The 27,015-nt window shown below is 41.9% G+C and overlaps 1 protein-coding gene across 1 annotated transcript in view; it reads left to right on the forward strand.

Annotated features, from left to right (window-relative positions):
- Window positions 1-27,015, forward strand: part of LOC126109555 (centaurin-gamma-1A) — a 333,594-nt gene that overhangs the window by 262,202 nt on the left and 44,377 nt on the right. The window contains exons 10-11 of the mRNA XM_049914570.1: window positions 10,435-10,531; window positions 16,535-16,677. Coding sequence (XP_049770527.1) covers window positions 10,435-10,531; window positions 16,535-16,677 — 240 coding nt within the window. The remainder of the gene's footprint in view (window positions 1-10,434; window positions 10,532-16,534; window positions 16,678-27,015) is intronic.

Genomic DNA, 27,015 nt, shown 5'->3' on the forward strand with positions numbered 1-27,015 from the left:
ACCAGCAACAAACTGTCCATTCGCATGAATGGACACAGGCAGACAGTGTTTGTTGGTAATGAGGATCACCCTGTGGCTAAACATGCCTTGATGCACGGCCAGCACATCTTGGCACAGTGTTACACCGTCCGGGTTATCTGGATACTTCCCACTAACACCAACCTGTCAGAACTCCGGAGATGGGAACTTGCCCTTCAGCATATCCTCTCTTCTCGCTATCCGCCAGGCCTCAATCTCCGCTAATTCCTAATTTCAATCTGCCGCCGCTCATACCTCACCTGTCTTTCAACATCATCTTTGCCTCTATACTTCCGTCCCGACTGACATCTCTGCTCAAACTCTTTGCCTTTACAAATGTCTGCTTGTGTCTTGTATGTATGGATGGATATGTGTGTGTGTGCGAGTGTATACCTGTCCTTTTTTCCCCCTAAGGTAAGTCTTTCCGCTCCCGGGATTGGAATGACTCCTTACCCTCTCCCTTAAAACCCATATCCTTTTGTCTTTCCTTCTCCTTCCCTCTTTCCTGACGAGGCAACCGTTGGTTGCGAAAGCTAGAGTTTTGTGTGTATGTTTGTGTTTATTTGTGTGTCTATCGACCTGCCAGCGCTTTTGTTGGGTAAGTCTCATCATCTTTCTTTTTAAATATATTTTTCCCACGTGGAATGTTTCCCTCTACTATATATATATATATATATATATATATATATATATATATATATATATATATATATAGAAGGAAACATTCCACGTAGGAAAAATATACCTAAAAACAAAGATGATGTGACTTACCAAATGAAAGTGCTGGCAGGTCGACAGACACACAAACATACACACAAAATTCAAGCTTTCGCAACAAACTGTTGCCTCATCAGGAAAGAGGGAAGGAGAGGGAAAGACGAAAGGATGTGGGTTTTAAGGGAGAGGGTAAGGAGTCATTCCAGTCCCGGGAGCGGAAAGACTTACCTTAGGGGGAAAAAAGGACGGGTATACACTCGCACACACACACATATCCATCCACACATATACAGACACAAGCAGACATATTTAAAGACAAACTCTTTTTCAAATTATATGCACGACACAAAAAAGTTATTTGTTTTATGTGTAAGGGACCATAAAACAAATAACTTTTTTGTGTCGTGCATATAATTTGAAAATTGTATTGTAAATAAGTGGAAGACATATGTGCTCCACAAATTTGAAGCAGATAGAAAAGAAATTGTGGCAATAAAGTGGGGGTCCATTATACCAAAACTTCCTATACTATTTGGCTGCTGTTGTTATGTAGACCTTCAAACAGAACAGGCCACTGTTAGCTGTCTATGTAGTGGTAAATTTGACATCTATACAGTACAAATATTAACATTATGAATTAGAATAGACTGCTATTGACTAAGTGGAGGATGCATTGAGCAGGAGATATTCACATGCAAAACTTGACTAAGCTGTCAAACGAAGTCCTTCATATTTAGAAAAAAAAAAGAAAGAGACACACACACACACACACACACACACACACACACACACACACACACACACACACACACACACACCAGGCCACTGTCGATCTCCATACTGAATGGAGTAGATACCTCACCTCAAGTGGGTGGTCGGGGTACAGGAGAGGCAAGGGGTGGGATATCAGGGTAGGGTTTGGGGAAGATGCTGTAGTGCCATGCAGGGACAGGCATTCAGATGCCATGCTGAGAGATGGAGAAAAGACAATGTGGGTGTGGTGGAGGGACAGAAGGCGTAAGTAGTGCTGCAGTGGCAGCAAGTGGAGAACAGGGACTAGTGAAGGCTGTAGGAACGAGAGAGATGTTGCAGGGAGACGTCTCACCTGTGCAATTCAGAAAAGCTGGTATCAGAGGCAACAATCTGCACAGCATGGGCCACGAAGTGGTCGTCAAAGTCGAGCACGCCGCGTGCGTGGCGTGCCGATTCGGTCGTCTCTCGACTGCAGTTTGACAGGGACTGTTCGTGTGGACCAGGCTCGTTCGGGAGGTGGCTAGGTGAGCACGAGTGCTCACGCCGACTCGCCGCCCGGGTAGCGAGTGGTCTCGGTAAAATGCGCCGACCGGACATCACCGTGCAGCGTGGGGGACGTGCAAACTGTGTGCCGTCGTCAGAGGAATGACGTGTTGAATTCCCAATGTTTTAAATGCAGGTGTGCATACTCGATGGCACAGTGCTTAAAGTGAAGTATAGCTCTTTTAAAATTGATTAAAAGCAGCACTGTTGCCAGGTTAGGACCTTCAAAGCGAAGGTCAGACACACCAGCACCAATTTATAACATCTCAGTCCAGGACGCCTAGCTGCAATTAGAAGTTACGGACCTACAGTGCGGCAGGCAAGTTGACTGATAAATTTCGTAATAAAACGAGTCTTGTATCCTCGTATAAAAATTTCCTTCAGCTAAATTTTCACAATTTCAAATGTTTGCAGCTACAATTGTGACATAATTAGGACCTATATATTTGTGGGAGCAACTTTTTTCCGCTGTGAATAGAATAAATCTACTTCTTTTTAGAGATTGTCTTCGAATTTGCATGCTCAGAAAATGGTAACAGACATTGATGCTTTAGTGAAAAGCAAATTAAGTAGCATTTATTGACTTGCAGCGTTTCTGTTTTTAATGTGTGAATAAAATAATCACAAAATACATGTCGATGTCAGCTGAAACTTCATTCAAAAATTACATTCGTCGTGAAGCTGCACCGGTCGTAACAGATATCGTGTTTTGTACTTAGCTGCCCCTCGTTCGTTGTCTTATCGAGTAAAAGAAATGTGTGTTTGTTTCATTTCATTTCTCGTCAGTTTCACGAAATAAATTTGTCACAAAAGGCATTAATTAATTCGTTAATTAATTTCTCGTGTCGAGCTGCCCAGTTCAGATTCCTACTCCCCTCCCCTCCCCGTTCCGTTATTCACCGTGAGCCGGCCGGTCGCTCACTGCCGAGACGTGAGGGAGAGCCATCTCGCGCAGGCGGATCGTCGGACGGGTCTGATTTAGAATGATAGCTTATTAATGGTTGGGCCTGTGTAAAATGCAGCACACTGGTTGCAGCTAAGTTGATAAACCACACGGCTGCTTTCACAGGTAGCTCTACCTTTGGTGGGATAGTAAATGCCTGTGACAGAGCTGCAGGAAGTGGGAGGACGTATGGGAAAAGTCTCTCATCTGCATCTTTTACGGGAGTATAAACTGTGTAGCAAGCGGTTAGGAGCAGGGGCGAGAGCAAATAGGGACGGACGAGGATGTAGCGTACTTCGGATGGGCAGTAGAATACTTCTGCGATTGGGGTGAGGAGCCTAATGGTGACGGTATTTCTCATTTTGGGTCACCGCGAGAGGTAGTCGAAACCGTGGTGGAGAATGTGATTCCGTTTCTCCGGTCCCAGGTGATACTGAGTCCAGAGGGGTGCTCATCTCTGGCTGATCAGAGGGCACTTGAGGAATGGAAAGTGCAGGTGGCTCCTGTATATATGAAAGGTAAAAGAACAGACCCGGAAAATTACAGACCGATATTCCCAACTTTGGTTTGCTGCAGAATTCTGGAACATATTCTGAGTTCAAAAGACCAAAGACCAAAAAGCGTAGACAAGCATCGCTTGCGTGAAACTCCACTTCCCATTTTCCCACACGGTATACTGTGTGCTACGGATGAAAGTCAGCAGGCAGATTCCGTATTCCTAAATTTTTGAAAAACATTTTACACGGAACCCCACTGCACTGTACGAGCGTATGGAATAGGTTCCCAAATACGTGAGTGACACGAAGACTTTTTAAATAATAGAAGCCAGTATGTTGTCCCTGACAGGGAGTATTGATCAAAGACAAGGGTATCATCAGCAGTGCCCCAGGAAGGTGTGGTAGCACTGCTGTTATTTTCTGGCGGACAGGGCGGGCAGCAATCTGCAGCTGTTTTCTCGTGGTCCTACGGTGTGTGGTAAGGTGCTGAAGTTGAGTGACTGAAGGAGAACACGAGGCCACATAGACAAACTTTTAGTTGGTCTGACCAATGGCAGCTGGCTCTAAATGTAGAAAAATCTAAGTCAATGTGGACGAGTACAAAAACAAACTCGTAACGTTTGTTCACAGCATTACTAGTATCCTGCTTGACAGCGTCAGGTCATTTAAATATCGGGTGTAATGTAGCAAAGTGATACGAAATGGAACACGGAGAACACGGATAATCTTAGAAAAGTGTAGTCATTTGTAAAGGAGACTGTATTTAGGACACGAGAGTGACCTATTTTGACAGCGAGTCAAATTAAAGGGAGACACCGAAGCAATTCAGAGGCAGGCTGCTCAATTTGTTACCGGTAAGTTTGAACGATACACGAGTGCTACAGAGATGCTTTATTAACTCCGATGGGAATCCTTGGGGGATGTGACTTTCTTTTTGAGGAACGCTATTGAGAAAATTTATGAAACCAGCATTGGAGCGGACTGCAGAACTATTCTACTGATGCCAACATACATTTTGTAAGGACCACGAAGGCCAGATATAAGAAATTAAGGCTCGTACAGAGGAATATAGATAGTCTCCCTTGCTCTATTTGTAAGTGGAACAGGAAAGGAAACAACTAGTAGTGATACAGGGTACACACTGTACAGTCTCTAGTGGAGTATGTATCTGTTTCTGCACAAGCTGCCGGGGGGGGGGGGGGGGGGGGGGGGGGGATTAATTTTGACCTGTGTCGTGCTGACTCTGCGTGGTTAGGCTCTATGGAAGGTTCTTCTAGGTATGAAATGGGTGGCAGCTGTTGTAGCGTCTAACAATCAGTAGATCTGATATGTGGAAAAGTACTGACGGAGCCACCGTGAAGTGGAGGTCGACGTTGATGAACGTGGGATTTTGGGGCGAGAAGGACAAGCCGAAGTAAACGGGAGAGAAGGTCTCGAAGTTCAGAAGAAACGTGGATAGGATGCCCTCATCCTCAGCCCAGATCGTGAAGATATCATCAGTCAGTCTGAATCAGATGAGGGGTTTCAGATTCTGTGCAGGTAGGAAGAATTCCTCTGGTGGCCCACGAATAGGTTAGCACAGAATGCTGCCATGCCTGCGCCTGTGGCTGTACCACGGATTTGTTTGTAGGTGATTCCTTCGAGGTAGAAGTAGTTGTGGGTGGGAATATAGTTGGTCATAACAGTGATAAGCAGAGTGCTAGGTTTTTGTGTGTGTGTGTGTGTGTGTGTGTGTGTGTGTGTGTGTGTGTGTGTGTGTGTGTGTTAGGTTTTTTGTGTGTGTGTGTGTGTGTGTGTGTGTGTGTTTTTGTGGGTATTAGTTGAGCTCCATCCACTAGATGGCAGCTCTTGTCAGATAACACAGCATGTTGTAGGCTAGTTATAACAGTGTCCACTTGAGCCCGCGTCGACAATATGCTTCCGGTGAAGCAGCCACAAAATCGCGCCTTTTTCATCTGGCTTTACCACTGTGTTAGTGAGTGATCTTTTGCAGTGGCAAAAAGAAGTTGTTTATCAGATTCGGAGATCGAGCAGCTGATTTTAGAAAGTGACAATAATTTCAGTGACAGTTCTGAAAGTTTTCAAGATACCGATGTTGAGGCTAGTGAAAGTGACTTTGATTCAGAAACATCTGACGACGAGACATTGCTGCAGCAGACATTACCTAGTGCATTTGTGCATGCTAGTTCAGTTTGTGATCAATATTTGTTCAGCGGTAGTAGTGGTACAGTTGTGCCTCTAAAACAATATGATGTGATGAGTTGTTTTATGTGTTTTGTGGATGATGCTTTGTGCACAATAATAGCTGAACAGACGAACTTATATGTGGAAAATTTCCTAGCTTCTCATTCCAATGTAGCAGCATGCTCCAAGGTTCGTAGTTGGCAGGATACTACATGTGACAAGGTAAAAACAATTATTGGAATGCTTGTACTTCAAGGAATTCTTCACAAACCAGACCACAAGATGTACTTTTCAAAGAGAGAATCAGTTTACACACCTTTCTTCAGGAAACTGATGAGTGAAAAGTGGTTACATCTTTTATTGAAATTCGTCCACTTTGCTGACAATACTTCATACGACCCACTAGGCACTATCAGCAGAGAACTATTCAAAACTCGCCCCATTATGGAGCATCTGCGGCATAAATTCAGATCAGTATACGTGCCAGAAAGGAACATCACCGTTGATGAATCGTTGTTACTTTGGAAAGGATGACTTGGATGGAGACAATATATTTCATCAAAGCGTAGCACATTTGGCATCAAGTTGTACGAACTCCGTGTGAAAACAGCTCCGCATATGTATGGGACTTTACAGTTTACACTGGAAAGTAAACTAATTATGGTAGCCACTATCCAGATGAAAAAATAACCTCTCGAATTGTTTTGGAGCTCAGACATGATTTACTCAGGAAAGACCACTGCATTTATCTTGACAACTGGTACACCAGTCCAGATTTGATGGACAAACTAACCAGCAATAACACCGACGTTGTCGGCACAATGCGGCAAGACAGGAAGGGGTTCCCTGACTTTGTAAAAAAGAAAAACTAAAGAAAGGGGAGTACATAACAGGGTGTAGAGTCAAGCAGATGGTAATGAAATGGAAGGACGAAAGAGATATTGTTATGGTCAGTATCTCCCATGACGATACATTTTTAAATGTAAACTCTAAGAAGGGAATCGTTAAAAAGCCACATGTCATCGACTACAACAACAATATGGTGCGGTGTGGATAGGTGCGATTCTCAGTTAAAAAGCTACCAGATGGTCAGGAGCATGCTGAAAAAATATTATCAGAAGCTTTTCCGCCATTTGTTGGACATTGCATGCTTCAATGCATACATTCTGTACAAGAAACATGGTGGCGAACAAAGAAGAATGAGCTTCACGATTAGCCTTGGCGAACAGTTGACCATATCTTCACCACAACAAGGGACATCAGTAGGACGCCCACCTCAAATAACGAAAGCAACACTCCTTACAGCCAGGCATTTTCCAGATCTTCTGCCACCCACAACGAAGAAAAGACCAACAAGGAGGTGTGTGGTGTGCACGAGAAAAGACCTTCACAAAGAGACTTCATACTGGTGTGCACAATGCGAAGTTTCCTTATGTGCAGCACCTTGTTTTAAAATGTTTCACTCTGAAAACGACTTGTAATATTGTGATAATACAATTTTTTTAAAACTCTGCAGTGTATTTTATTCATTTCCACCCAATATCAATTTAAATTCAACAATGAAAACATGAAGGAAAACTTTTATGCATGAGAACAGTACACAGCACCACCGCGCACAGACGTGCTGGCGCATATTACCCACTGTCGAAGATGCACACATGCGCGAATTACTCACTTAATTGGTTAACTACTGGATAATATTGTAACATAATTATATCAATGGAATTTCTTGGTGTCATATGGATCCGCTAATGTTGTGGTTCCCTGCTGACAGTCTTAATATTCCCTCTCTCCTTATGTATTTATACATAGGTGACATTGCTTTCTCAAGTCTTTTTAATGCCTCTGTAGGTAATGGACTTTGCTGGTATGAACTGCAGTGAAGCACAGCAATGTGAGATAATTCCTTTATGACAGAAGTGGTCTTTAATGCCTTATTGCTTAATACCTTCCTTATTTGTGTTCTTTCTTTTGTCGTCTTTGTGGATTGGTCATTGCTACTATCACAGATGGAAAGAGACATCTCAGAAAGACTTAATTTTTTTCTGTATTGGAAATATTGCTCAACTAGTCTGTCAAAACAGATGCTATTTGTTTTTGTGAAAAATTGTGCATGTACAAGGTGTACAACTTTCTGTTTTTTCCCCAGAATTTGAGACTTTAATGAAACAAATTGTTTGCACGTGTATCATTCAAAGTATTTTCCATTGCTGGTCACTACTTTCTCCCGTCTTTCGGGCAGTGTGCAAATCCCACATTGAAAAAATTGTTCATCTTTTGAAGCGGTCCACGAATTGATCCAATTTGTGACTTCTTCACGAGATCGGAAGTGTTGGTCAGCCAAGCCCTGCACCATGGATCTAAACAGGTGATAGTCATTGATCTAAACAGGTGACAGTCAGAGGGAGCAGTGTCTGGAGAATATGGCGGGTGGGGTTGGACATCTCAGTTTAACGTTTCCAAGTACATTTTGACCTCTTTTGCAACGTGGGGTCGAGCATTGTCATGCTGCAAAATCACTTTATTGTGCCTCTCATGGTATTGCAGCCATTTGTCTTTTAATGGTCTGCTCAAATGCATTAATAGCCTTCAATAACGAGCAACTGTGATTGTTTCACTTGGTTTTAACACCTCACAGTACACGACGCCAAGCTGGTCCCACCAAATGCAGTGCACGATCTCAGAACCGTGAATATTTGGTTTGGCCGTTGATGTGAAAGCATGGCAGGGATATCTCAATGATTTTTTGAATTTAGGGTTATCGTAATAACCCCTTTTTTGTCCCCAGTCACAATGCGATGCAGAAATATCTTCTGTTTTTGCCTCTGAATCAACTGTTCACAAACACACACATGCTGTTCAACGTCTCTCGGTTTCAGCTCACACACTAATCGTGCCAATTCTTCTCGAGTTTGACGCGAGTCTTCATTCGGCAATGTCTCCAATTCTGCATCTTTGAAAACATTCTCTCTTCCATCACTGTGCCGGTCTGAGATGTTAAAATCACCATTCTTGAAGCACTGAAACCACTCACGACGTGTTCTTTCACTAATAGTGTCCTTACTGTATGTACTTGAGAGCATTCGGTGGGACTCAGCCGCTGTTTTCTTCATATCGAAACAAAACAGTAACACCGCCCACAAATTACGAGAATTATGCTCGTAAACTGACATTTTCAATCGAGAACAACTTGATGATGCAGACACAAATTGACTAATGTTTGAACGAGCTTATGTTGACCGAGGTCCGAGCTAACTGCCTGACATCTGCGATCTGTTTCTTTCGACCGCTACTTACTGTTGTTGCCACCTATTGGCAAACAGCAGAAGCAAAGTTGTACACTTTGTGTTATCCTTGGTTTTTTATCTCATAAATTTTCAAATCATTTTGGGTGGAAATGTAGAACACTTTGTCTTAAATGCTTTTTCTCTGAATAAACTGTTTTGTATTACAGGCTATAAACCTCAGTGCAGGTAGTGACTCTCATGAGTGGCTGTACAACATAGAGGTAGATCTGTATGTTTATAATGAACTACTACTTTGCATCTCTTAATGGAGGAGCTTCACAATGAACACAATATTTCATATTTATTTTTGCAGCAGGTGAAAAATGTAAAAGAATTTTTTTTCACCAACTGGATCCCAAAGCCTCTTTACATTTCTCATGAATAGTTTCAGTTCTCTTCATTAGATCTTACGCCTCATGTATCACGTGCAATTTGATTATAAGGATTGTGAATCCTCCATCGCTATATCGAGGCTTGAAAAATCGATCGAGAAAGATGACACCACAATGTCAGCATTACACTTACCTCCAAATGAAACAACAAAAGACTTATTTTCATGATTATAGTGAATCATAGTTATTGTAAATAAATTATAACAGGTGAATACTCATATTTGAATGTCAACACTTAGACAGAGAAGATATTAGTGGCACTAGGAGTAACTTTTAACACTACATATAATTGTTGGACTTTGCTAATTCTCTCTCTCTCTCTCTCTCTCTCTCTCTCTCTCTCTCTTTCTTGCTCACTCTCTTTTTTTTTATAGTTTCCTACATTTTCCAATCTCTTGTATAGGTGGGTGAGAAATCCTCTTATCCTTGTAACCACTTTTCAGCATCAAATGTTGTTATGCAGGTTGATGGCTATGTTATTTCTTATTTATTGTTGAAATTCACGTATACATTTTTTCACAGTCGCCATAGAGTTTTAATTTGCAGAAACATCTGACAGAGTCTCTGCTTCGATTGAACAGTCTCCTGTGTTGTCGACAGGTAAAAGTGCTTTGGAACTCTTTATACTGAAGACAACAATGCGAGATCACATTAAAAAGACTTTAAGGTCAGAGCTTTTTGACCGATGTTCGTAAATGAAGTATCAGATTTGTAACTCAATTTCCAAATGCAGTGGACTGTGCTGAGGTTATTTTTTCAGATGACTCTGCCATTTGTTGCGGCTCGTATGCTAGAAATATTGTCGTTTGTGCCAAATAGAATCCTTATACACAGTTGAGTTAGAAAGCAACCTACCTCACATAATGATACAGGCAACAGTGGCATTACAACATCTTATTGGACCGTACCTTCTTGAAGGGACTATGAATGGTGCAAATTATATATATTACAAATATGGTTAATACCTCTGCTTAAGGATAGGGGTATGCGGTTGTAGTAGGACGGAGTGCTCCTCAGTCGATACTAGGGGGTACGGGGACTTTTCACCCACCCTGTATGTTGAATGTAAACACTGTGAGCACAACACTCGATGTTTTCAGGTTTCCAAGGCAAGGAGAGGCGGACTGCGGACAAAGTGCTGCTCACTGCCTTCGAGCTACGCAGTGACCCCAGCAGCCGGCTCATCCAGTCGTCCACGTGAGTGCTCTGCTTGCCCACCTGCTTGCTTATTGCACACTGTCTGTCACGTTGTGCGCGGCGCACGTGCAGTGATCGTGGGTCTGTCGAGGCATTGCACATACGTGATAATTTAAAAACCATTTTTACTCATTAATGGTGATATAAGATTGCATTAATTGACAATTAAATATGACTGAAATCTTCCTTTGAGGTTCAATATCTTTCCCTTCTTTCTCTTGCAGTGGCAGCCTATCTGCTTTCACTATTCAGTATCTGTGATGAAAGCCTTTAAAACTGTGAATCACTGTCCTATAATTTGTTAGGGATGGGATGTCTCTTTTGTTTAATCTGTGCTGTTCAAACTCCTTCCTCTCTTCCCTGAAACATTTGCAAGGAACGCTCAGTCTACTGTCAAGTAGCCATCAGTCTTCATTGCCTAAAATATGATAAACCTCTTCCCAGAATGAAATTCCTAGGTACTCTGCGAGACAAAAATTGTAACTGTCACACATTTCAAAAAGTTTGCCTTTATTTGACTAAGAGAAAAGAGCTGATAAATGTGCCCAGAAAAAAATTCTTAGAACATTCTGAGAGTTTACAGTAGCATGGAATTCATATTTTATTGTGCAAATGTTAAAGTCTTTTGAGATAAAAATGAAAAACTGTTAGTGGTGAAATTACTTTGGTTGTGTAATAAAAAAAAGTGATCCCTTATAAATTAATATTTTGTAGAGCCTCATAGCAATAAAACCGTTAAGAAAATAATCACATTGAATTTGGTAACACGCAGCATACCATTAAGCTTTCCAATGCAGTTTTTGTTTAATCACTACATTCTCCCCAGCTCTTATTTATTTTACACTAATGGAAATGTGTCGGACACCATCCTACATCAGAACTGTAGCAGAAAATTGTAATGTCGGATGTAGTCCACGGTAAATCTGGAAAGGTAATTTTATCGTGCCACCTGGAAAAACAGTTTATTTGCATGTTTCACATTTGTCAACAATTTTGAGCAACTGAAAAGTAGCAGTGCAAACATGCTGAATATTAGAATGACATTGAGCCATTCACCAAATTAAATGTTCTTTACTGTCTCAGAATTTTGTGAATGCTAAGAAAGACTTCACCTTTCCATAGAAGCCTTTATTTAAGCCAGAAACCAAAAGTTTTGAAAATGGAATAGCCAACACAATTATGTAGAACCAAAAGTACCTGAATTGTAAAGTGAGCTCAGTAGTTTGTAAGCTGAGGATATTGGAGGGAAAGGAGATTTTAGGACTTCGGGTGAATAGCAAAACCTGTCACCTGGATCGCTACACACCTCTCTGTCTTGTGCACGTGCGCATCGAATAAAAACTGCTAAGTAGAGTTTGACGAAGTTCTTTTGTAGGCAATGAACTTTTGTTTTGCGACGATTGCTCCTTCAAAATAAAAGTTTTGCTAATTTGAAGTTAACGCACTTTTAGTGGAAGTGTTGAGCTGCATACAATCTGAATTGAGAGTATCTTCAGCTGCTAATTATTCACATGCAAATGATACCACTGCTGCGCACATCGTAATGACAGAGGATACTATGTGCTTGTACCGAGAGGGGTACCACAGTGATTAGCACACTCAGGAGCACAACAGTTCAAACCTGTGTCTGGCCATCCCGATTTTGATTTTTCACGATTTCCTTAAATCGCTCAAGGCAGATGGCGGGACGGTTCCTTTGAAAGGGCACGGCTGCTTTCCTTCTCCATCCTTCCCTAATCTGAGATTGTGCTCCATCTCTAATGACCACATTGTCGAAGGGACATTAAACTCTAACGAAATTACGATGAAATCCAGACTGTTAGCTGCTTACGAGCATCGATGAATATCGACGGGGCCAGTCGAAAATGTGTGCCCCGACAGGAACTCGAACCCGGGATCTCCCTCGTACGTGATGCTCTATCTGACTGAGCCGCCAAGGACACAGCGGATAGTGTGACTGCAGGAACTTATCTCTGGCACGCTCCCCGTGAGACCCACACTTCCAACTTACTGTCCACACACTACATTTGTAGTGCCCCTGCCCACTATACTCATTACCCGCAACAGTCGATCTACGGATGCCCGTAAGAGTTTGAGCAGTGTGAGTGCATCCGCAATGAAGAAGATCATTGGCCAGTATGCCTTATCTGTATAAAGGTGGTATTTGTTCTTTTGAACATGTCCGAAAGAATAGATACTGTGGTGTCACCGCCAGACACCACACTTGCTAGGTGGTAGCTTAAATCGGCCGCGGTCCATTAGTACATGTTGGACCCGCGTGTCGCCACTGTCAGTACTTGCAGACCTAGCGCCACCACATGGCAGGTCTAGAGAGGCGGACTAGCACTCGCCCCAGTTGTACGACGACTTTGCTAGCGACTACACTGACGAAGCCTTTCTCTCATTTGCTGAGAGACCGTTAGAATAGCCTTCAGCTAAGTCCATGGCTACGACCTAGCAAGGCGCCATTAGCCTTACATAGCAATTGATAATTATCGTCTAAAGCATGTCTCAACAAGAACGATGTATACCAAAAGGATGGATTAAAGTTAAGTAAACAGACATTACGTTCTTTTCTTATTAGCATTCATTGAGCGTCCTGTTTCAGACTTCACGATATTCTGGGTGAGCTTATAGCGTGCATATCGGCCCCCTCAAAATAACACTGTGTCGGCTCTTCTGTCGATACATCAGATACCATCTTTGTATATACTAAAACACTAATCTCCTCCTCATCCTCCTACATGTTTGTCAGACTGACAAATGAATTGTAAAATGTAATTAGTTACATCAGTAACCATAACTTGTAACCAAATAATAATCTAATCTCACAGCAGGTCCCACACCACTTTGCCAAAATTAATGTAAGATTGATTCAATAGGAAGCACTTTCACTACTTGTGCATATAAGCCAGGTACTTCATGATGAGTTGATTTGTGAACCTTTCATTGATATGTTTAAAGCTAACACGAAAACTGTGCAAAAACTATTGATAGAAAATGTCGTGACAATTGAAAATGTGTAATAGACTGGGACTCGAACCCATATTTCCTTCTTACCCCTGAGAGCAGCTGTATTATGCGTCGGATGACACGAGCACATCTCCGGGCTGACTCGGACTTATTTCATCACTCCTGTTTCTACCTGGAATTTCCAAACATTGCTACCTAAGGCACTCCCTAGGGTTGTACGTACACAGAGTTAACTAATAAAAAAGAACTGACGTGTGAGAAAGCACACGAAAATAGAAAGAAAAAGATTCCAGTAATTATTGGTTTGCAAATGAGCCATTTGTGAGATACTCGTGAACTTGTAGTTATAAACCACCACAGACTACCTTGTGAAATGTTGTCCTAGTAACTAGAAATGTATTTGAAATATAAACCTTTCCAGATCTGCATCTAAATGGGCTTAGATTTCACCCGTTGGCCACAATTGGAGAATACGGTACAATGACGATGTGATACAGTACACTTTGCTGCCAATTTAAACTAAACTCCTTTAGGACCCAACGGTACCAACAGACTGCCGTGTCATATTGAGCTGACAGACATCAGTGGATATGGGGGAGGGGCACATTGTCAGCACACCACTTGTTGCCGATACAAGGTGACATTTAACATACCGATACGAGCCGAGACGGATAGTTCGAGCAGGGGCCGTACGTCAGCTTCCGACATCACCTGACCTGAACCTGTGGATTTTTCTGTCGAGAATTTTCTCGAAAGAGACGTATACGATACTGCAGTCTGTATAGTCGTGGAATTGGAACAGCGAATTGTACAGTCGTGTCGACTGTTGTGAGGTAATCGGGGTGTGTGAAAGAATTTGTAATTTATTGCAGAGACAGGTCCGTTATTGCCTTCACATGCGAGGATGACATGTGGAACACATCGTGTAACAGGTTTGTGTGTCCAGTACGTGAAATTTGAGCCCACTTAAATGGAGACTTGATCCAAAAGGTTACATTTCAAATACATTTGTACTAAATAGGACATTACTTCACACAGAAGTGAGTGGTGGCTGCTAACGATGTGTTCAGAATCGTTTTGCAAATGACTCATTTGCAGAGCCACATCTACTGGAATATTTCTGTTCTTCTTATTGTATACTTTCGTACATACCAGTTTCTTTTTACGTTCCAGTCATATTAATGTCAACACCCATCAAAAGTCCAGATAACCACCTCTTGCAGCGCAGACCACTGTGAGATGTGCAGGTGGAGAGTCAGTGATGTTCCGGATGTGGAGCCGCACCAACTCCAATACCGTGGCCAGTTGTGCTACGTTTCTCTGTTAAGAATCCGTGGCACAGTCCGATCGAGTTGGTCCCGCAGACGTTTCATTACGTTTAAATCCAGGAAGTTTGACGGCCAGGGGAGTACGGTAAACTCTCTCTCGTGCACTTCGAACCGCACACGTACACTGTGAGCCGTGTAACACGTCGCACTGTGCTGCCGGCGGTTGCCGAATGACGAGAAACCCCCGGGGAATGCCACAAAACATTCCCCAGATCATTACACATTCAGGGTGTTCACTTTGACATTTCGTGCCGATGGCCGTCTGCCCGACGTATCGTAAAATACGGTTCACCTCAAAGAGGCCACCTGTCGCCACTCATTGGACATCCAATTGTGGTATCAGTATGCAAATTCCACTCTCAGTTAATGACGAACAGCAGTCAGCACGAGTGCAGGAACCAGGTGCTTGCTGCAGAGGCCCTGACACGGCAGCACTTGGTAAACTGTCATCGAGGAGACACTGTAGGTAATCCCTCGGTTCATCTGAGCGGTCAGTTGAGTCGGCAGATGCACATCTATTCTCCCGCACACAATTCCACACCCTTGACACCGGAGGCCCACCGTGCACCACAGTCGTCTCGAAAGTTTTGGACGGCGCCATTTTTCCGTACACTGTGTACATTAACCGAGGCAGCACGTGAACGGTGTACCGACTTAGCTATTTCGGAAATGCTTCCACCTTTGGCCCAAAAATCAATGATATTGACTATTAGAATGTCAGACGAATCGCTCCGATCCTGCGTTACGACGACAAATGCACTGTTTTCCGTGCTCCCTGACATGTTTTATACACCCTGTACGTCTCGTGCTGCCACGTGCCACCTACGAGTGTTTATTGCGTGTCGATGTTGAACGTATGCGGTGGTCACATTAATGTGACTCCCGTGTATATAAAAATCCGCTCAGATAGAGTAACGGTTCGAGCGACTGCTCGCGATAAGCACGGAAAACGGTTCTGTTTCACAGTCTTTCAGAATTTTTCGGTGGTCACAACACGTTCATTACATTGCAGGTTCAGAATTTCCAAATGGTATGCACAGATATCGTTTCGTGTCGCTGCAGCTTGAGAAATTTCATCCCTGTCAAACCATTTATTTCATTTCAGTGCATCTAATTCTCTTTGTGTATTTGAAAGAGCCCAGCACCTGTAATCTCCACGTGTGCATCAACTGCAAGCATATCACTTGAAAGCAAATGAATGCTTAGATTTTATGTGAATGGAATTTTAATCAGTGTAACTTTTATTCTGGTGATCTTATCACGATGAATCAAACCTGTGGTAACAGTGCACACTGAAGAATAAAAGTACATTCGAGATGTGAAATTTTAAATATTGCCAATGGAAACACTTAAAAGAAGGGAGAAGAAAACTGTTCCTAACATTTGGAATATTAGTTCCTTCTTCAGGGATAAGAGGGGACAACTCACTCTGACACAAAAATGTGAGTGGACTCGTCTGTTGTGAGGATGAGGTTTTTTCCCCAGTTGCATTTTCCTTTTGAGATAAAGACACGAAGTAAAAGGAAAGGGCAAGTGGTGGCCAACAGAGACCTCAAAATGTGTCTGATGACCACAGGAAAGGAAAACCTTTGTTTTTTAGGTGGTGGAGGACCTAGCAAAACAGAGATAGTAGATTTTGTAATATGTTTAATTGTAATCTGCAATAAATCATTTGTGTATAAAGTATTTCATCATTTTTCAGCAATGAAGATGCTGTGATTCTGTCGAATAATGCCATTTCCCAGTCACTCCTAAATGGCACCGACATGAAAATAGAAACACCAAATGTAAAGAAGAGGCACCGAAGAATGAAAAGCAGTGGGATGAAGAACACGGAATGTGACGGTGAGCGAGTTTCTGTGTATAGCGTGCAATGCAGCAGTACTCCCCTCTCTCTCTCTCTCTCTCTCTCTCTCTCTCTCTCTCTCTCTCCTCCCTCCCCCCCCCATCTCACTCTCTCTCTCTCTCTGTCTCTCTCTCTCTCTCTCTCTGTCTCTCTCTCTCTCTCTCTCTCTCTCTCTCTCTCACACACACACACACACACACACACACACACACACACACACACACACACACACACACACACACACGTAATCTTCCACCACAGAAGAATGTGTGACGTATGATAGTGATGTAGCCCTTGTTATTATCAGGCAAACTTTGGAGGATTGTGATATAACAAACAATTATCAAAGGGTATGTTGGCTGGCTCAGCGCAAACAGGCTTATCCTAAATGCTAGAAAAATTGAAAAAATTTACTAATATCACCACATATTCATCGTAAAAGTTTGAGTGTACTACTGTAAAACTGGGAATTCAATCAGAACCAAATTAACTCAGAATAAATGCATGGAACAATGGTTTTCCACTCTGTCCAGAGTGATATTCATGTCGGTTATTCTGTTTCAATGAGTTTCATGAGAAATAATGTCTGTACATTCAATACAATTGCTTATGACCTATTGTAATAGATGTTACTCACCGTAAAGGTGGAACACTGAGTTGCAGACAGGCACATAGAAAAGACACTTACACATTGGCTTTCGGCCAAAGCCTTCATCAGAAAAGAAAACAAATACACATCCATTCACACAAGCAAGCACATGTGACCACCTACCTCCAGCAGCTCAAACCGCAATGCACCTGTCTGTCTGGAGGGGCAGGTAAGGTGAAGGGATAGCGGGGTACAGGTGAGGAGGATAGAAGAGTGCTGTCTGACGGAGTGTGCAGGGACTAGACTGACAACAAATGCAGCTTCGAGAGGTTGTGGGGCAGGGAAGTGCAGGGGGAGGGAAGGGATAGGGAGAGAGAAGGTAAAGCAGTGAGGAAGGCGAAAGACAGGTGAGTGCATCGGTAGAGTGTGGCACATAAGGATGGTGGGAGACGAGAATATGGAGGAGGTGATAGGAGGTGTGGGGGGGGGGCGGGTGGTAACTGTCGGGTGGAGTGTGTGGGGAGAGTAGGTTACCGTAGGTTGAGGCTGGGATAATTTCCAGAGCAGAGAATGGATTGTAAGGATAACTCCCATCTGCACAGTTCAGAAAATCTGTCGGTGGCTCGGGCAGTGAAGCAGCCATCGAAATCGAGCGTGTTCCGTTTAGCTGTATATTGTGCCACAGTGTGGTCTACTTTGCTGTTGGCCACTAAACTCTGCTAGATTGGGCCCATCCCAGAAGTCCGACACAACCTTCAATCCCTGCTTAAAGCCTTAGGCCCTTCCCAGAATCTCGAATCTATTCCCCTCCTCACCCCTGTGGCACTACGCACACCCACCTTCTACGTGATCCCCAAAATCTGACCATCTCGGGCACCCTACAGCTGCCGGTTATTGTGCCCCCACTGAAAGAATGTTGGCCCTCATTGACCAATACCTCCAACCAGTTGCCCGTAATCTTGCTTCTCACCTCAAAGGTACCAATCACTTCTGTTCTTCACTATCTCCAGCCCTTTACCTCCTGGATCTCCACTCGTCACTGTAGACACCCTTCCCTATAGAACAATATCCCCTGTGCCCGTGGTCTTATCACAATTGAGCACTACCTTTCCCAATGTCCTTCAGACTCCAAACCCACTACCTCATTCCTCATACACCTTACTAACTGTATCCTAATATACAATTACTTCTCGTTTGATGGGAAAGTATACAAACAAATCTGTGACATGGCCACGGGTACCTGCACGGCACCCTCCTGTCGTCCTGTCTACTGGACTCCTAATGGAGACCTACCTAGCGTTCAGTCCGGTTCAGGCTCATTGACGATATCTTCATGATCTGACTCGGGCCCGAGACACCGTACATTCCCTCGTTCACAACCTAGACACCTTCTCACCCATCCACCTCACCTGGTTCTCCTGAAACCAGTGTACTACCTTCCTGGACATTGATCTCCTCCTCTCTGATGGCTCCATCCACACCTCTGTTCACATAAAACCCACAAACTACCAACAGTATCTGCATTTTGACGGGTTCTACCTGTTCCACACCAAAAGATCCCTCCCATACAGCCTGGCCACCCGATGAGGACATATCTGCAGTGACTGGAGCTCCCTTGTCCAGTATGCTGAAGGAGCTCACCTGTCTAATATGCTGCAGACAGGCACTATCTCTCAGATGTAGTCCACAAGCATGCCCCGTCACCGTACTCTCCCAATCCTCATACGACCACCGAGAACCGTCTACAGTGGAACGCCTCCTTTGTCACCCAGTACCTTCTCAGAAGGGAACAACTGAACCACGTCCTTTGTCGAGGCTTTGACTGTCGTCGTGGCCTGAAATTAGCTCACCTGACCCGACGTCCTTCCCACCCCTCCTAAAATGGAGTTCTGTCGGCCACACGACCTCCACGACATCCTCGTCCGTCCCTGTACGACTCCCGATACTTCCTGTTCCGTTCCTATCACAGACTTACCCTACCCCATCACAGGGTGGCCACGCACCTGTGAAAACGACCAAGTCGTATACCTACTCGGCTAAATCAGTGCACAGCTTTTTATATTGGCATGACTACCAAACAGCTGCCCACCAGGATGAAAGGCCACTGCCAAAATTTGAGCAAGAGCAGAGCAGATCACCCTATGGCAAAACACATAACTGAACATAAAATGCTAGATTTCAGTGGCTGTTTCACTACCCGAGCCATCTGGATCCTTCACTCCGTCACTAGCTCTTCTGAACTCCACAGGTGGGAGTTAATCCTACAGAACATTGTCTGCTCCCAAAATTATCCTGTCCTCAATCTATGGTAACCTGCTGTCCCCGTACCTCCCACCCGGCGGTTTCCAACCCCTCTGCCTTCCAGTCCAAGTTGCTGGAGATGAATGTCATATGTACGTGAACTGTGCTTGCTTGTGTAGGTGAATAGTGTGGGCTTATATTGTTGATATTCCAACCTGTAACTTACATTGTTTGACTGTAATAGTTGTTATGTTTTGATTTAGTGTTTACAATATATAATTTATAAATGATAACTGTTGAAAACATACCACAGTGGCGTAGGGGAAGTTGAGACGAATTGTCTGATACAGAACACTAGTGGTCCACCAAGCTGAGAGACAGCCTCAAAGCCATCTAAGCTACACATCACATGCACTGTGTGTGACATTTTCAATATTCCTTCTCGCTCTCTTGTAAGCCACAAACTTAGTCGCTATTTCATTATCGTTATCACTTTAAATTTTTATGTGAGGGTAATGACAGAAAAAAAACTTTTGTTAACGTGATGCAAAAAACTAATTTCATTTACTATTAAGTCTAAATTTACACCTTACAAACACATTAGTTTAATAGTAAGAAGGGTACACAAGTGAAACAGTATAATTGTTAATTTAACGCTGTTACAGTTCCCAATATTTTGAGATAAAATTCAATCAAATGTCAGTTTTACATTTTGTAAGTGCAAGAACAAAAGATTTTTAATATTCGAGGATGGTTTTAGCAAGAAAAAGAAATGAACTTACATGGCACACACGGGTTTTCTGGAGGGGGCTTTTGTAGGGCAGCTTGTGGCTGTTGCTGGTTTGGTAGACCACAAGTGTCATGTACCAATTTGGTCATCCGGACATCACCGACACCATTGTGGTATGTTGTAAATGATTATAATTTATATCTTGTGCATAAATGAATTACTGTGATCATTGCTTCTTGCAAAATTTGATGATTATAGGTCAATGGGGAGTACCCTATACATTTTGAAGAGTGATTTTGCAAGTGTCAAAACATTTGACATAAATAGCTGTATCTTTTGATTTCATTGACTTAGAAGCTCAAATTTTGTACACCACCAAGGGACTGTGTAGGCCTTAGATGACAAAAATTTCAGTTTCATATGTCTGTCTTCTCCTGAGGAAAAAGGGTCTTAACAAGTGGACAGAAAGACAGTCAGTTTACAAATGACAAAACAAAATTTCATGTGTGATAGTTACAGATTAATGATTTTCAGAATTTTTCTTTTACTCATGCTGTGAAACCTTGTTTCTTGCCAAATTTCACGATTTTAGGCCAAAGGGAAGCACCCTATAGGTTTTGATGAGTGAGTTTTCAAGTATTAAAATGTGTGACATAAATGGCCGTATTTTTTGAGAGACAGACAGTAGGATAACAAATGACTTTTTTTTCTAACAATTTTCACAGCTTTTGCTTCAGTTATACTTTGGAACTTTCCTTCACGCCACATTTAATGATTCTAAGTCAATGGGAAGTACCCTACAGGTTTTGATGAGTGAGTTTTCAATTTGCGACATAAATGCTCTTATCTTTTGTTTGCATTGGCTTATAAGCTTCGATATTTTACATCACCGAGGGACTATAGAGCTTGGTATGTAGTTTCAATTTCAACTTGATACATGTTGAGGTTTACACTTGCTAACACTCTGTTCCGTGTTCACTAGATAGAGAAATGGTGAACATGAAGTACAGAATCACACATTGCAAGACTACACCAGGTCAGAAGCACTAGTAGTTGTCACGAGGCAGTCAGCTTAATATGCGGATCGTACAGACAACCGACAAGAACTGCTCTTCCCAGTGCTTATATTGAGCAAGTCGCCCGTGAGATCCCGCCACGTGACGAGGCGATCGACTCGAGGGCGCAGCTTCTTGTCTCGTAGTGGCCACTCGCAGTGCCATTGGCAATGTAGGAAGTATGTATGGATAAATTTTGGACAGCTATAATAACTCCATCTCACTGTCCGAGTCAACAAAAACAATTATTGACAAAATTATTTAATTTTTAATTTAGGTATAAATTATTTAATTGGATAGATAAAAAATCTACTCACCAGGCAGTGCCAGAACACACACGTAACTGGCAAGCTTTTGGAGCCAGTGGCTCCTTCTTCAGGCAGAAGGGTTGAAGGGGAAGGAAGAGGTCTTTCCTTCTTGTCCCTTACGGTAAGTCTCCCCTGACCTGCAGTTCTGGGTGACTTTCCAGAAATCTACCCTTTTCCTAGACCTGTCCAGTCCTTTTCCTTCATCCCTCTTCCTTCCCCTTCAACCCTTCTGCCTGAAGGAGGAGCCACTGGCTCCAAAAGCTTTCTAATTACAACCGTCTATTATGTGTGTGTTCTGCCACCGCTTGGTGAGTAGATTTTTTTATCTATCCAATTAAATAATCACTATCCGAGTTGGTTACATCGATACATCTACGCAATCCTGAGAAAAATGGTTATTAACAGTCAGACAGACAGATAGACAGGCGGAAAATAAAGTGATCCTATAAGGGTTCCATTTTTACTGACTGAGGCAAGGAGCACTAAAAAATTGGAATATCCAGTGAAGAATACTGCGTTTTGTCAAAAGATCATTTAGTCGTGATGCAGATGCCCACAAATGTCCAGTGGCAGACATTACGAGACAATATCGTGGAGAGGTTTACTGTCTTAACTCCAAGAGTGTACACTTCCGAAAGAGTCGAGCAACAGGTTACTTCCTCCTGTCTACTTCTTGCAAAATGCCCGTGATGAGAAAATAAGAGAAATTGGAGCTCATATGGAAGTTAACTAGATGTTGTTCTTCCTCCACACTGCCAACAAGTGCAACAGGGAAGTGAGGAAATGGTAGTAATATGAGAAGTGTCCTCTGCCACACACCGTGGCTTGTGGTGTACAGATGTAGATGTAGATGTAGATGTAGATGTAGACTGTCTGATCAGCTCAGTACCTGACACACAGTGCCAACAGTCACTAGCATTGCAGTACGCCTTTCTAATGGTGCTGCCCACAGTGGGAACTCAGAAGTCACTTCTTGCTCTCCTTATCTGTGCACGTGAAACAGCATTGGCTTAGTTGACGGAGGATATGGCATAACAAATGCCGTGTAAAGCGCACAGCAAAAATAACTGATGGTGGATGACTATATAATAGCTGTCTAGAAATTAACATTTAAATAAAATAATGGACTATTTAAAACAAACTTACAAGAGATTCTTAACACCGTGCATTTGTATCACTTCTCTGCATAAACACCATTCAGATTTAAGCATTTATCATGTATATTAATTATTATTATTATTATTAAGCATTACAATCCATGAAGGCTTTTTGCTGCAGAATGGACAATGTTGAACCACTTTGCTCTGTCTTTACAAGTAATTTGCCACTGTCTGTCATGTCCTAGTTTTCTGAGATCGTCTTGAATATTGTCCAAGTATCTCATGCGTGGGCGTCCAAGAGGTCGTCTTCCGGTGGGAATCTCTTCAGTCACTTTCTTGATGGTCCTGTTTGGTGGTGCTCTGATGACATGCCCTATCCATTTCAGTCTTTTGGCTTTAATTTTGGCCACTATATCGGAGTCTTTATATAATTTGTAAATTTCATTGTTATTTAGCAATCTCCATTCATCACTGATCCTATCTCTTATGGGTCCAAATATTTTTCTCAAAATTTTTCGTTCAAATACTCTTAATCTGTTTTCCTCTTTTTTTGTGAGAGTCCAGGTTTCAGATCCATAGGTGAGTACTGGTATAATCAATGATTTGTATACTTGTAGTTTGGTGTTCCTAGATATTAACTTGCTTTTGAAAACTGTCAAGAGACTATAGTAGCATTTGTTAGCCTTCTGAATTCGTGATTCTATTTCAATTTTTATGGAGTTGTCAGAGGTTACTATTGTACCAAGGTAATTAAATTCATTTGTCTTTGTGAAAGCTGTGTTATTAATTTGCAGTACATTATTATTTGATGGATAGCGGGATAAGATAAAGTACATTGTTTTGTCTGTATTCAGCTGGAGGCCTGTGCCATTTGTGGCTTTAATTAATTGTGCTGTAAGAAGCTTCAAATCATTCTCACTGTCAGATAATAATGCAATGTCATCAGCGTATGCTACAATGTTAATTTTGCTTTCCAGTTGTGCTCCAATTTGTAGTAGCTTTACTTTTTGGATTATTCTATTGATTACTATGTTAAAGAGAACTGGTGAGAGTGAATCCCCTTGTTTGACTCCAGTTTTAACCTCAAAGTCTTCAGAAAGTTTGCCAGCTACTTTTATTTTGTATTTTGAGTTTAAAGTGCAAGCTTTTATTAAATTTATCAATTTGTTAGGGATGCCAATCTGCCTCATGCACTTCCATAAATATTCCCTGTTGATACTGTCAAAAGCTTTTTTAAAATCAATGAAAAGCATATGTACATTTTGATTGAATTCATATTTCTTTTCACCCAACATCCTTAGGACATATATATTGTCAATAGTCGATCTGTTAGGTCTAAATCCACATTGGGCATCATCTAGGGAGTCTTCAACGTAAGGGCTTATCCTTGCTAACAGTATATTTGTCAGAATTTTATATGTTGTGTTTAGTAACGCAATTCCTCTGTAGTTTGAACAATTTGTTGGGTCCCCCTTCTTGTATATAGGGCACACAACTACTTCTTTCCAATCATGTGGGACCTGTTCCTGCTTCCAGATGTTGGTGATGATTTTGTGTAAGCAGTTTACAAAAGGAAATTTACTGAGCTTCCATATATCTGTGTCTATACCATCACTTCCAGGAGCTTTATGTCTCTTCAGCTTCTTGATGCTTTCTTTAATTTCTGCTAAGCTGGGCTCTTCGTCCGATGGGTCAGCAGTAAGATATTCATTGTCATCTTCCTGAGAGACGCTTATAGTTGGAGCATTTAGTAACTCATTAAAATATTCCTTCCATCTGTTAGCAATGTCACTTCTTTCTGTTAGCAAGGAGCCATCTGGGTCTGTTATGAACTGTCCATAATTTTTTATATTCCCACTTTTAAACATATTTATGCTCTTGAAAAATCCTCTGGAGTCTGTGGTACGGTCATTCTCAGCTCTTTTTAATTTGTAATTCATAAAATCCCTTTTCTTTTTCCTAATGAGTTTCCTGGCAAGTTTCTGTTTCTCTTCAAAAATAAGTTTGTTTTGTGTTATTGGTTTTTGTAGGAATTTTTCCCTTGCTAATTTTCTATCTTCGATAGCGTTCGAGCACTCGGCATCAAACCAGGGGTTCTTAGTTGTAGTAAAATGTCCCAAAACTGAGGTAGTTGCTTGTGTGATATTTTCTTTCAGAGCGTTCCAGGCTTGATTAGTATCATCATTGTTAATTTTACTTTCCACTTCAGGTTTGTGTGTTTCTAATTCTCTAATGTACTGGTTGAGAATGTTTGGGTTTTTCAGTTTCATTGTATTAAACCTAGGAACACCATTTAATTTAGACCATTTATGTCTTGAGAGTGAGATCTTGAACTTGGCTTTTACAAGAAAGTGATCCGAATCGCAGTCTGCTCCCCTTTGACTTCTGATATCATGTATGCATTTATGATGTTGTTTTTCGATTAATACATGATCAATTTGATTTTTTGTGATGCCATCTCTTGAAGCCCATGTTTGTTTATGTATATCTTTATGTGCAAAATATGTACTTTTGATCAACATGTTTTTGGAAGTGGCAAAGCTAATAAGTTTTGTTCCGTTTTCATTACTCTGCTGATGTAGACTATGAGGTCCAATTGTAGGTTTATAATGATTTTCATGTCCTAACTTGGCATTGAAATCTCCTAGAATTATTTTAATTGAATTTTTGAATGTATATTAATGAGTTAACAAATTCCCTCTGTGTAAAATTTGGCCACCTGAGATTACAGTTAGCTTTTGGCATTATGTTAGAGTTCTCCTTTGGTGTCAAAACTTTGGAACCCGAGGCACTTCTTCGTGTGTACAAAGATGGGAAAACCACTCAGAGATGAGTGTGGGCTGTAGAGTGCATATGCAAAAATGTTTCATTTCAACTTATGAGACAATGCTCTTGTATACTGGGTAGCATGTGGCGGAAAATTGTGCTCAGAAATAGGAGAATGGTAGACGTGAAACCGCATCACTTGCTTCGAGTGGCTCTTCTCGATTTTCTTAATGTCTCACGTTAAGCTTCAGAACTGATTGTCCTTCTGTGTCCCTAAAATCCAAAAATACAATTCCTTCAGTGTCGCAAAAGAAAGACTGTACCAGTAATCTTCTGGCTGACAGGGTTTTGACTGTGTATTGGTTTGTCAGGTAAGGCATTATGACCTCAGACCACAGACATTTGTTTTGTCTCCAATCAACGTAGCGAACACGCCTTCCATTACCACTCACAGTTTTGTAATGTAAGGCATCTTCCTCCATGTTGTTAATACAAAAGTACATTGCCGACTACAGCCAGATGGCCACTTCCATCTTCATTGTGAATATTTGTCCGTCCCATCTGAAATGGACGATACCACTGATGCACACTATCTTCTCTCTTCACATTTGGTCAGCACAAAGCACAAATTTCATTACAAAAGTCAACAGCATTGAGATCTTTTCACCTCAAAAATTCACAGTACAGAATTGATTTCATACTTATCGAGCGTTTCAGTTGCGATACTTGTTTTGAGTGACTGCTGCAGGGGACAAGAAGCATTGTGGCTCTGACATTTATAAAGTCTGCGTCGCCTGGGACGGCGCATCCGCAGGTAGAGGTGGAGTAGAAAGGTGGAAAGGAAGCGTGGTGGGATGAGAACTGCACCTACATGGCAGCAGAGAGCGGTCAAAGTCCACGTTGCTGAATTGCATTGCTGCAGATAACAGTCCGGCTCATTTGTCTACAGTACGTTGTATTATATGTTCAAATCTATGAGGGGAATAATAAATATTAACCCTTAACCCAAAACATCTCTGAAATGTGCGTAACTAGAAATATGTGGTCTCTCAGACCACTTAATATTTTATATCACATAACTCCACATGAGTTGACAGAAATCAAATAAATAGTCAGTTAATTCATGTGATAAGTAAATTTAGTACCTTTCAGCCCATATAAACACTTTGTTGTTTAAATTATATAAAATAAACATGAACAATCACAAGTACAAGCAGTCATTTAGTGTCAGATTTCATATGATTTTCACCACTGTTATACCACACAATATATTCCTAAATATAAATAAAATATTGCACAAAACATAAAAAAGATAATAATCAACTGAACTGAAATATTAAACCACATCTCTTTTGCACAGTCGACACACATTTTTCTGCTGCATTCCAGGCAAACTGGGTGACCACATTTGATGCACTCTTACACCATTTTCTGCTTCTTGGATGCAGGGCACTTCATACACATCTTCCTTTTGTCCATTCTGTCACTTGGTATGCCTTTGCTTGATTGCTGAGTGTCTTCCAGAACGTTGTGGGTCATTTCCTTGAT

The sequence above is a fragment of the Schistocerca cancellata genome, chromosome 12 (genome assembly GCF_023864275.1).
Source record: "Schistocerca cancellata isolate TAMUIC-IGC-003103 chromosome 12, iqSchCanc2.1, whole genome shotgun sequence".
NCBI lineage: Eukaryota > Metazoa > Arthropoda > Insecta > Orthoptera > Acrididae > Schistocerca > Schistocerca cancellata.